Source organism: Silurus aristotelis, assembly GCF_946808225.1.
Source record: "Silurus aristotelis genome assembly, chromosome: 20".
Lineage (NCBI taxonomy): Eukaryota > Metazoa > Chordata > Actinopteri > Siluriformes > Siluridae > Silurus > Silurus aristotelis.
Window position 1 is genome coordinate 8,454,055 of NC_139593.1, and position 12,970 is coordinate 8,467,024.

A 12,970-nucleotide genomic window follows, 5' to 3' on the forward strand; every position below is an offset into this window, starting at 1 on the left:
TGCCAAACAGTCTGTGTTTAATGATTTTGCAGGAATAGAGAAATTTGGACATAAAAAAAAAAAAACACTTGATTTCGTATAGAGTTTATTATTGATTAAATGTAGGGTTAAATTAATGACTAGGAGACCATTTATATATACGTAAAAGTCTCCTAGCAAAATTAGTGGCCCTGCAAGTCTCTAATGATGAGGGTGAAGATGATGATGATGATATATACCGGTTAGGAAATAAATTGCAGATCATTTTATTTGACCAAGACAATTGCCTATTTCAAAACTTGGAGGAAAGACAAAATAAAAATACTAATTGTGTGACCAAACATGCAATATTGTTAATAATCACTTAAACCTACAGTATTTTGCCTTTTTTTTTTATTTCCACAAGAGGGCAACATATAAGTAGATTTGAATTGAAGGGTCTAGGTCCAATCTTGCTTGTATACAGGTTTACTTTATATAGTCCAAAAATGTGTCAACTTGCAGAATAAACAAAATGATTTGCAAGCATACATAAGCTTTAAGGTTTATAAAATCCTTTATTTTCCACAGCCGTAAAATGACTTTAGAAAACACTACTTTCATTTGGCTAACTTCAACCCAAATGTGCCTGATTTAAATGTTTGATTTTTTGGGATGTCAGAGGTGTTTTGGGGGACATAAATATTGTGTGTTTCTAATACTTTCTTTTTATTTAAAACTCATGAATTTAATTTCTGTTCTGATTTGCTGTTTGCTGGGGGAGAAAAGGTCATTTGTGGACCTTTGGATCTTTGGATACATTGATAAGAGTGTTGACATTTTGTTTCGATTTGCTTTCACAATAAAAAAAATTTTGCGTACTTCTCACAGTCCTCAAAATTAAGGTGCCAAGAAAGTTGGAAAGACACAACATGCCTGTTTGAAAAACTCCTAGATTTTTATGGTTTCTGAGAGACGCTTTAAGGTTTCTTTTGTTTATAAGCAACAAACTAGGCATGTTTATAAGGTTTGGAAGATTTACTTTCTACTTGATTCCATATGTATATATACATATACAGATGTTAAACTTTATGTTCATTGAAAAATTCTACCTTAGCATTAATAACAGATTTCCACACTCTTGGCATCCGGACAGTTTGTTTCTCCAAACATTCAGCTAAAATACTTTACCATGCCACTTGTAAAACTTGCCAAAGATATTCTTTGCTATTTGGATATTTCTTTCTAAACTTGCGATCCAGTTCATCCCAGAGCAGCTCTTTTAGGATTAAGGTGCCGTAACTGGGAGGGCTATTTAATGGTAGATTACAATCTCTAAATTTGCTCTCTAAATAACGCTTACAGAGTCAGGTCAGCTTCAGGTCATGGTATTTTTGTACAGTGAATTCGGTTTCAATGAGCCACAGTCGAGACGGAATTGCATGGTGTTGAGGTATGGAATGGTAGCCACATTGGTTTTCTTTTCCTTTCACCCAAAATAAGTCTCCAACATTCCCTGCTCCAAAACAACCCCAAACGATTAAGCGTTTACCTTCATGTTTGACTGTGGCTGTAAAGAAGTAGGCTAACCTTTTCTCTCCTGTTCTCTGACTTACACAAGTTCTTTTAGATACAAATGTCAAATGTCCACAAAACATTTTCCCCATCATTCACTGTCCAATTACTGTGGGTTTTGTCTTTAAACTAGTTTGTTGCATAGATATAAAAGTCACATACATGTGTTTCAAAAACCCTGATAAACATTGTAAATTTTTTTATCATTTATTTTGTTATCTTTCTCTTGTAGATAATAAGACACAAAAATACTTTGCTCTATGAGAAAATGTAGAACTTAAAATGTACAATGTAGAACTACTATGTCTACCCAATGATATTGGAAACTTCGTCCAAAAAAGTTGGGACACTGTACAAACTGTGAATAAAAACAGAGTTTCAGAATACAACATAGATGACATATCAAATGTTTAAACTGAGAACATTTATAATTTTAAGGGGAAAATATCAAAAATAATTTCAAAAAAGTTGGGACAAGGCCATGTTTACCACTGTGTGGCATCCCCTCCTCTTTTTATAACAGTCTGCAAACATCTGGGGACTGAGTAGACAAGTTGCTCAAGTTTAGGAATAGGAATGTTGTCCCATTCTTGTCTAATACAGGCTTCTTGTTGTTCAACTGTCTTAGGTCTTCTTTGTCGCATCTTCCTCTTTATGATGCACCAAATGTTTTCTATGGGTGAAAGATCTGGATGGGAGCATATGTTGTTCTAAAATTTGGAAATACCTTTCAGCATTGTTGGTGCCTTTCCAGATGTGTAAGCTGCACATGCTACACACACTCATGCAACCCCATACCATCAGAGATGCAAGTTTCTGAACTTAGCTTGGGTTGTCCTTATCCTCTTTAGTCCGGATGACATGGCGTCCCAGTTTTCCAAAAAGAACTTCAAATTTTGATTCGTCTGACCACAGAACAGTTTCCACTTTGCCACAGTCCATTTTAAATGAGCCTTGGCCAGAGAAAACGCCTGAGCTTCGGGATCATGTTTAGATATGGCTTCTTTTTTGACATATAGAGTTTTAGCCGGCAACCGTGAATGACACGGTGGATTGTGTTCACCGTCAATGTTTTCTGGAAGTATTCCTGAGCCCATGTTGTGATTTCCAATACAGTAGCATTCCTGTATGTGATGCAGTGCCGTCTAAGGGCCCAAAGATCAGGGGCATCCAGTATGGTTTTCCGGCCTTGACCCTTACGCACAGAGATTGTTTTAGATTCTCTGAATCTTTGAATGATATTATGCACTGTAAGTGATGATTACTTCAAACTCTTTGCAATTTTTCTCTGAGAAACTCCTTTCTGATAAGTTGCAAATTGGTCCTCCAGCTGTTCCTTATATGTACATTTAACTTCTTATTGCTATCTGTCCCAACTTTTTTGGAATGTGTAGCTCTCATGAAATCCAAAATGAGCCAATATTTGGCATGACATCTCACTTTCAACATTTGATATGTTATCTATATTCTATTGTGAATAAAATATAAGTTTATAAGATTTGTAAATTATTGCATTCCTTTTTTATTCACAAATTGTACTGTGTCCCAACTTTTTTGGAATCTGGTTTGTTAATCTCCTTCATAGAACTTCAAAACATCAACAATTTCCACACGTGAGTGTCTATTTAGTATGAACTAGCTCTTACCTTGACTATTTATATGAGTCATGCCTTTGTGAGGTTGTGTATTTAACATCTGACTGATTGGGGATTAAACAACATTAGTCACAGTTATATGCTACACTTCTAGTTAAGAAGTAGAGGAAGTAGAAAATTCAGAGCAAACATGTCCAGTATGTTTATGTCTCCAAACAACATGTGATTAAATCAAACATCATCAAGGAAAAACAAAAAAAATAAACTATTCGTTGCTCTATCATGACTAGACACTAAGTGATATAAGCACTAACAGGTGCATCTCAATAAATTTGAATATTATTTAAAAAGTTGATTTAGTAATTCAATACAAAAAGGGTAACTCATTATATAAATTCATCATATCTTTGTTATATATTTTAAGTGTTTATCTCTTTTAATTTTGATGATTATGGCTTACAGCTAATGAAAAAACAAAATTCAGTATCTCAGAAAATTTTAATATTGTAAAAAATGTTCAGTATTGGAGACTCGTGATGTCACACTTTGATCAGCACATTAAATGCAAACACCTGCAAAGGGTTTCTGAACCTCTAAACGGTGTCTCAGTCTGGTTCAGGCTCCACAATCATGGGTAAAGACTGCTGACTTGACAGGAGACAATCATTGACACCCTGCACATGGAGAGTAAGAGACAAAAGGTCATCGCTAAAGAAGCTGCTGTTCACAGAGTGCTGTATCCAAGCACATTAATGGAAAGTTGGATAGAAGGAAAGGGTAGAAAAAGGTGAAACAAAACCCATTCGAGAATTTGGGGAGAAGGGTGGACTGCAGCTGGAGTCAGTGTTCAAGAGTCTCCACACACAGACGTATCCATGGGCTACAACTGACGCATTCCTTGTGTCAAGCCACTCCTAAACCAGAGACAATGTCAGAGGTGTCTTATCTGGGCAAAGGACAAAAAGGACTGGACTGTTGTTCAGTGGGCCAAAGTCGTCTTTTTAGATGAAAGAAAAGTTTTTGCGTTCTGCATTTCATTTGGAAATCAAGGTCCCAGAGTCTGGACGAAGAGAGGAGAGGCACAGAATCGAAGTTGCTTGAAGTCTAGTGTAAGGTTTGCACAGTCAGTGGTGCTTTGGGAAATCATGTCATCTGCTGGTGTTGGTCCACTGTGTTTTATCAAGTCCAAGGTCAGCACAGCCATAACCAGGAAGTTCTAGAGCATTTCATGCTTCCCTTTGCTGACCAGCAGGATTTGGCACCAAAAGCACCAAAGGTTGTTTAAATGACCATAGTGCTGGTGTGCTTGACTGGCCAACAAACTCAACAGACCAGTTGTCAAGAGAAAAATGAGAAACAAGAGAGCAAAAAAATGCGGATGAGCTGAAGGCCACTGTCAAAGAAACCTGGGCTTCCATACCACCTCAACAGTGCCACAGACTGATCACCTCTATGCCATGCCGGAATGAGGCAGAAATGAAAGCAAAAGGAGTCTCTACCAAGTATTGAGTACGTATACAGTAACTAAACATACTTTCCAGAAGGCCAACAATTCACTAAAAAAATATTTTTTATTGGTCTTATGAAATTTTTTTATTTTTTGAAAAGATAAAAAGAAATAGACACTTTAAATATATCCGTTTGTGTGTGATGTATCTATATATTATACTTTTTGTATTAAATTACTCAAATAAATCAACTTTTTAATAATATTCTAATTTATTGAAATTCACCTGTATAATGTGAACAGTCACATAGTGGAATACAATCTGGTACCTACTGTATTAGTGAAGTTTATGACTGAAGAGACAACAGTTGAAAAGGTTAATATTACAGTTAATATCACAGGTCTGTTAGTTTCCCAGATTCTGATTGGTCAAAAGGGTGAGTCAATTTCTCTAACAGCAGTCGAGAAACAATAATTTGAGAGAACACAGGTTTATATTATTGCACTCTGTCTATTATACTAGTGTTTCTACAGTATCACCTTCCACATGGTGTTGTGTGGCAGATGGTATCATTTCCTGAAGTGTTCTGTGAGAAGACCTTTATTTAGCATTTTAGTCACTTTAGACTCACTTAGGCTTTCTGTCATGGTGGAATAAAGACAGAGGACATTGTCGAGGACATTGTAGTTATTTTTATTCACGTCATTAATTTCAAGTAAAATGAAGAAGAGAGACTGGTAAAAAAGAAACATACTAATATCATAGGTGTATATACACTATTTGGACAAAGGTTTGTGGACGTTGTGTGCTTTTTGAACATTCAATTACACATCTAGTCCCCAATTGCTGTTTTTTGATATTTAGGTGGAAGGTTATGGAGATTTGTGATCATTCAGCCACAATAGCTTTAGTAACAAGGATGACTGGGGTGCAGTCAGTGTTTCAATTACTTTCAAAAGTATTTAATGCATTTGAAGACCACTCAAAATCTTCCACTCCAATTGGTGCACAAGGGAATTGTCTTGCTGGAGCAGGTTTGGGTTTCCTAGTTCAAGTGGAGAGAAAATGTATTGCTACTACAACCCAGAGACGTCCTGTAAAGTTGTGTGACTCCGACTTTTGGAAAAAGTTTGAAAAAGACAAAGGTGTTCCAATATTTTTGTCTGTATAGTGTAATATAAAATATTTGTAAGGTAAGTTAACAAGAGTAGTTACATTAATAACAAAACATCAGGATGTTGTTAATTTCGGAAAATAATCAACTCCAGAATAGCTTTTATTTATTCCATTATTAATATTATAATGCTTTATATTAACGTTCCCTTAAGTGCATAAGTTAACACAAACAAAACATAAGAAGCTTTTAGTCGGTATATGACAAAATACATTTATGACTAAATCCAAATAACTAAGTGAAAATCTAATTAGAGCTTAAATTTTTTAATGCTGCTTTCTTATAGTTAATAATAAACCCTTATTCAAACTTGAAGAAATGTTTGATTTTCATTGAATTTTTTATTTATAACTTCACATGTTCCTCCTTTTCTACTTTGATTAGTGCACTTAGGAACTGGCCCATATGACAATTATAGTGATGTAGCTTGCAATCACAAAGAGGATATAAATCAGGAACAAGAAGCGATCAATAACATTTGCGATCAGATTCCATTCGATCTCAGCCTGCTTGGGTCTCAGGTGTTCTTCCACCCTCAGTCGAATTGTCAGCAAGTCTTGGGCCACTTTCTTCAGCTCATTCACAACTGCAGAACCCTCCATCCCTTCTTTTTCTCCAGTGTGAGAAAACATCATTGCTCTTATGTCTGGATTCCCTGCTTTCATGAAGAGTATAATGAGACATAAGCTACTGTTACAGTCATGTTTATGATAATGAGTTTGGATGGACTTTAGGTGATCAAAAATATATTCTTATCTATCTTAATGCAGTGCGTTCGTCTGACATACAAAAAAAAAAAAGGACCGATATAAGGAAAAGACTGCTATTTATAAATATAGAATGAGTTGCCGTAATCAATCATATTGTGGTGAGAATGTTAATGAACATTTTACATTACATTTATAGCATTTGGCTTTCAGTTATCTTAGATATACAGCTGAGCAATTGAGGGTTAAGGGCTTTGCTGAAGCATCCAGCAGTAGTGTTGGGATCTGAACCCATGACCTTTGATTGATTGATTGATTGATTGATAGATAGATAGATAGATAGATAGATAGATAGATAGATAGATAGATAGATAGATAGATAGATAGATAGATAGATAGATAGATAGATAGATAAACAGTAAAGTTTAAAGCTATAAAGCTTTATCTTTGTCTTTTTATCTCAAAAAGTATGAGATAAACAAGTGACTGATGACCGTTTAAAGTTACAGTAAGTGATCGTGAGAATTTTTCTCCCCTGTATGTAATGTAAAAAAGTTAATAAATGTTATATGTATAAAGTCCTTCCACTCTGTTGTTCAGTTCAGTTCAAGGAACTTTGATTGCAATATACAAGCATATCAACTCAAACACACATTACAAACACCCAATTTCCTCCTACACGGTGTTTACCTTACATATAAAAACTTCCCAGCAGAGGGGAAAAATTAATTCAAACTATTAGTTAAACTAATAGGAGTGCTATTCCGAAGCAAGAAGGAGGTGAATCTCAAGATACATATGGTGGGAATCATGTAACAAAATGCTCTGGGCTCTACCCAAAACCCTTTTTTTGTTGAAGGGACAGAGCAAAAATAAATGGTCCTAAAGGCCCAGCACATTCCTTAAGTAATCTACGCAACATATTAAACAGACCTCGTGCCTTCCCCGATTTTAAAATGTTTACAAACAGTTTTCTGTAGCACTAAATAGTATTTTTATTATTCCTGTTACCTTTTGCATATGAGTTTAAAACCACTTCCACTTGAGCATCAGGGCATTTGTGGGATATGAACAGGAGGCGTCCCAAGAAGTCCAGAATGAGAACATGCACCCAACGGGGTACTTTGGGGTATTTGTTTGGGAAGTTACTGAGGTTAACAATTAACATGGTCTCCAAAAGGCTGGCAACCATCAGCGCCAAGCTGAGAGAAAAAATCACATCTGCACAGAAAAAGAAACAAGAACAATAAAGTATGTTAATATGCTATTGCCTTTTGGTTCGATCATCATTAGATATGATTGTATGTGTGTTGGCAGCAAATTGGTTAGAAATGTATCCGAGATTGTACAGCAAATCACATTTTGTACTGTAAAAGTGTTTCAGGGTTTATACCAGACTGGAGCCATGGTGGGATACAAACTCAGTCATTTATTAGGACATTTACTTAATCAAAGCAATGATTTATCTAGGCTACCTTCAAACATCTTACCCAGTCTTATTTCGATAACACTAATAATTGTAAGGGATTAAAAACCTTTATGATAGCCAGTATGCAATATTAAAATTACATCTGTTCTTGACAATCAAATATTTATTAAACAAACTACAGGATGAAAGCGGGAGAAAATTAATGAATGAATGAACTACAGGATGTGTTTTCTTATACGGTCAATTATTAACACGTATTGATGAATGTTTTCATCTTTTATGAACATCATTATAGCACAGATAGGTTTTCTGACAAATATATAATAAGTTGTATGTATAGGCTATGTTAACATTTAAAATGGTTATAAAATATTTTCCCACCACACCCACGATACATACGGTATATATGCTTCTGGACTGTACTGCAGGACTTACTTATTAGAGGAGTAGGGGAGACACTGTTAGGCAGGAAATCATTAGTGATGATCAGAAAGACAGTGTAGCCGAGGATAAGGGTCATTTTGAAAGCCGAGCGATCCATATTTTGAGGAGGCATGATGAAACTGCACAGGTCTAACAGACTCAGGAAGCAGCTGGGGACAAGGAGGTTCACCACATAGAGACTGGCCTCACGTCTAAGGGTTAGCTGTGGCAGAAACACAAAAAGATGCACTGCTTCAGTCCATGAGCTATGATTTCTCTTTAAGATAGAATTATCATTATGAAAGGCACAATGATTTATGTGGGTTATACTCACATTGTACTGCTGACAAGAAAATTTCCTTTTGTTGGTAAGAGTATAAGTGGTATTACTCTTTATCAAATCTTCGAGTTTCCATCCCGAATCAGAAACTACAGATGAGTTTTTAGAAAATTCCACTGATTTAGAAGTTAGGATCATTTCATCTTCTGAAAGAGAAGCATATCACCACAAATTAAGTAAGGACTAAAACATTTGGGGATGAACAATACAAAGATACAATATTTCTTTCTTTCAGCAATTCAGTAGTGTTAGTTAGAAAGTATTAGTTTTTAAAATGATACTAATAGGACTATAAAGCAATATGTCGTAAACTTTACCCATTTATAGGTGGCTATTTTAATGTTGTGGAGGGTCTGTGAAACAAGTAATATAATATATAAAATATACAGTAGTATAATTAGTGGTGCTTGAATATTTATATTTAGTGCCTTTCAGAAGTTTGGAAACACTTTTATGGTTTTGGGACACATGCATGTTGCAACGCATGTATTTCAATGTACAAACAAACTAGCTAAAAGTCAAAAACACACAAGAATTGGACAGTGAATGACAGGAAGAAAGTTCGGTGTCCAGATGAGTCTGAATTGGAATCGTCTCCATACAACAAGACAGTGAGCTGAAGTGTTCATCAAAGCTCTGTAACTGTTAAAGTTAAAGAGCAAACAGTCAGCTGGAGTGTTATCTCTCATGGAATGGCCTTTCCAGTCACTGCACCCAAATCCTACTGAACTGCTTTGGAAGATCGAGTAGAAATATTCAACTTGTGAAGAACACCTTTGGCAAGTTTTGTTCAAAGTAAATGTTTATACCAAGAAGACCTTCATACCAGAAAATAAACATGCATGTGTCTGTGAAAATGATTAAAGAATATGTTTCCAAACTTTGGACAGGCACCGTATGTAATATTGTTACAGAAGCAAACTTTTTTTTTTAAGAAAAACAAATTACAATGAGAAACTTTGACAATGTTCTGAAGGTTTTGTCTCAATAACATTGTTTCTGAGAATGTTATGCTTAATATTTTACTGATACATATATTGGTGACTTATAAAAAAAAAAAAATCTAAATAAAGTAGATTTATAAAATCCAAATCTCCTCACACACATTTTATTTATCTGTTCTTGTAGGCTCTATAGTCACTTTACAAAGTTGTACTAGTATAACTACAGTTATTACAGCATTACCTTCATGAATGAGGGAAAGAAAAGTAATTGAGCATTCCTGGACATCAAACGGAAACCTGTAGATATTCAATTGACACGAAACAGGAACTCTTTTGGCTTTGACTAAATGAAGCCCTCCAGTGTAATTTATCTGTAGGAAGGGAATGCTCTGACTTCTGTCTTTATCCATTCTGCAATGTTGTCAGAGAGCAAAAAAATAAAAAGACTATCATTTTTATCATTTTAAATGTAGTTGTAGTTTTATCTAGATTCAAAACATAAAGATGGCAATCAAAGGAAGAACTAATTAATATCACAATTGTGATACTGATACTTACAACTCTTTTATTTCTATATCCGGCAGCCACAGATCAGACACTGGATATGAGATTTTGTCTGTTCCACATGTATTAATATCCCACTCCAGAAACGGTACTAACCAGTCCTATTGGAGTTCAAACGTATGTTTTTCACAAAGTGAAGAATAGGAAAGGAATCAAAACATGATAAAAAACTAACGTGGGTGAAACTTACAATTGTTAATAGGATAAATACTGTCATGACCTGGTCCTTTTCACTCTGGAAAGACAAATTGCAGTGGAGGATATTAAGTCAAATTTAATGCCTTATAGGATTAAAGGATTATGAAAAGAGACATAAGGGAATACTCGCCACATCCGGGATTCCAGCAATAGTGACGCCTAGTTTGACATTTAGGACATCGCTTGGATGTGCAACAGGGCGTATGTTTTTACTCCAGAGGGCTTTTTCAACTTCATTATACAGGGATTGTGTATCATTGGGGGTGCAATTAATTACAGTTAATTCCACACAGGGAACTAGAAACATGGAAAACCGTTGATTAGTTATTTGTAAAATAGTTGAGATATGAATGATTAACAGTGTACAGATTTTGTCACATTCAAAAGAGTCACAGGAACCACAAGGCAGGGTTACTGTTGCCACCCTGTTCAATTTCTAACAATAGTAAATCCTGTTGCAAGTGCTGTATTCCTCTTCTACCACAGCTGTGGTAGTTGTGGGCCATCTGTGAGACAAGTAAATTCCTGCTATCATATAGATCAGGGGTCACCACATGAGTAGCCTTGTTATTTCAGATCAAACTGAAATCTGTGTGTATCAAACTGGTAGCCCTTTACATTAATCGGTACCCAAGAATTAGCTCTCAGTCTCAAAAAGGTTGGTGACCCCATATCTAGATTATATTAGCTACTAGCTGGAAGTACCCGTGCTTCGCTACAGAAGGCGGAACGCTAAGCAATATGGCAATAAGCAGTAAGCACTGAGCAGGACTGGATGATCAGAGATCAGAACGTAACGTCAACAAATAACGTACAACCCCTTTGTAGTACCGATACAGGGCAAACTACTTTGAAAATAATTTTTATAGTGCATCTAACATCTAATAAGAAACAATGTACTAAGTTTCACTAAGATCTGTAATGTTATTTCGAAGAGTTTACAATGCGTGAGAAATCGCGTTTTTCGCGAGTTAGCCGCGATCCAGGCCGAATTTTTCAAAACCCTTTCTTAGTGAGCACCTAAGACCCAAGAGGAAGGTATGTTCCAAATTTCATTGCAATCCGTTCAGTGGTTTTTGAGATTTCGTGATGAGTGAGTGAGTCAGTCAGTGGTATTTGAGCTTTATATATATATATAGATATATATATACTGTATATAGATAAACAGTCGTTCCGTCCGCAGGATATTGAAGTTAATAAGAGAAGCAAAACACATCTAGTCTACTTCCCTGAAGGCTTTCCTGTATTATACATCAAAACACTTCAGATTTAACCTCTTCAAAAACACATAGATTGGAGACTCCATTCCAAAACTCCATATTTAAAAAATATTAAATTTCATTTCAAGTGATGCCATTCATTGTCACTCAATAGTGACATTTCTGTAGTAATATTTCGATGTAATTTCGATGGTAACAAGCTGTTACTTTAAAAGGCGATCATGTATTTGAGTGAACTATTGTCAGAGCTGCTTTTATATGAATTAACACTTCAGCAGAATTATGAATCCAGGATCACTGTGGTTTTGAAATGTGATTTCAAATATGAGAAATATGAAAAGAAACACATCAAATATTAAAAAACGATTATTACACATAAGAAATCCATTTGCATTCCGAAGCTCTTACCTTGAGTCTCAACAACAAACAAGACAAACAGACCTCGCATGTACAGTGTGAGTCCTCTTTGCCATGCCATATCAATGTGAGGTTGTGTATCCAACCACTAATTCTCTGCCTGTGGACAATAGACAAATTTAGTCCTATGGTTTTATCTGCCTTTGGATAAATATTAATCATAATCAAACATTGGTGGTGGTGGGACTCTATTTGGTACATAATTGCACTCTTCTCAATCTAATTGTTTTCAGGTGATGTTTAACAATAGAATAAATAAGAGTAACCATTACTAACTCTACATCATTCTAAAGGTCTAAACATCGAGCATTGATTTTAGATCACGTTTTTTTCAATGACTATGATTGTAATAACGAGTCACAAACGCCTCCACTGCTGTGAATCCCTGTTTAGTAGGAAAGATAAGGTTCCACTGAACAACATGCCATAAAGTATTTTTAGTTCAAATGAAGAAATTGTGTTGTAATTTAGACGTTTATTCTAAATATCTTTTTTGTGTGTGTGTATTGTTTGTATATGTTTAGGAATAACTTTTGTGTAAAAAAAAAAAAAAAAAACACATCTTGGTGGTAAAAAAAAAACTATTTAAATTATATTAAACATAAAAAAATATATAATTATAATATAAATATTTGGTGTCTAGTTTTTAAATATTTGGAGAGTTAATTTATTAACTTACTGATAAATCTATACAGTATATTGAGGATATATTAGTATATAAAGCATTATCTTACCAGTGAGTTTGTTCAGAAGTACAGATCAGTGACTCCACACTCAACACACTCAATGTAGAGTATGAATATTTGTAAGGGAACATTAAATCATTCTTTATTTAAACCAACCACATCAGATGGTTTAAGGAGGATGTGACTTGTTTGTAACTTCATACATTTGCATGCTGTTTGAGTTTCTTCTATTTAAATGTACATTTTAATGCATGCTCTTCAAAATGCAACACTTGTTTGTTTTTTGGTAGAC

General features: G+C 35.0%; 1 protein-coding gene across 1 annotated transcript; it reads right to left on the bottom strand.

Moving 5' to 3' along the window:
- Nucleotides 1-6,053: 6,053 nt before the first annotated feature.
- On the bottom strand, nt 6,054-12,766 carry LOC310716103 (5-hydroxytryptamine receptor 3A-like). The gene is made up of 10 exons (XM_083522973.1): nt 12,727-12,766; nt 11,984-12,092; nt 10,486-10,652; nt 10,348-10,392; nt 10,152-10,258; nt 9,835-10,004; nt 8,644-8,795; nt 8,322-8,532; nt 7,469-7,678; nt 6,054-6,408 (listed from the first exon to the last, which is right to left on the bottom strand). The coding sequence occupies exons 2-10, from the start codon at nt 12,051-12,053 to the stop codon at nt 6,140-6,142; spliced, it is 1,401 nt and encodes a 466-aa protein (XP_083379099.1). The 5' UTR covers nt 12,054-12,092; nt 12,727-12,766; the 3' UTR covers nt 6,054-6,139.
- Between the last annotated feature and the right edge of the window lie 204 nt (nt 12,767-12,970).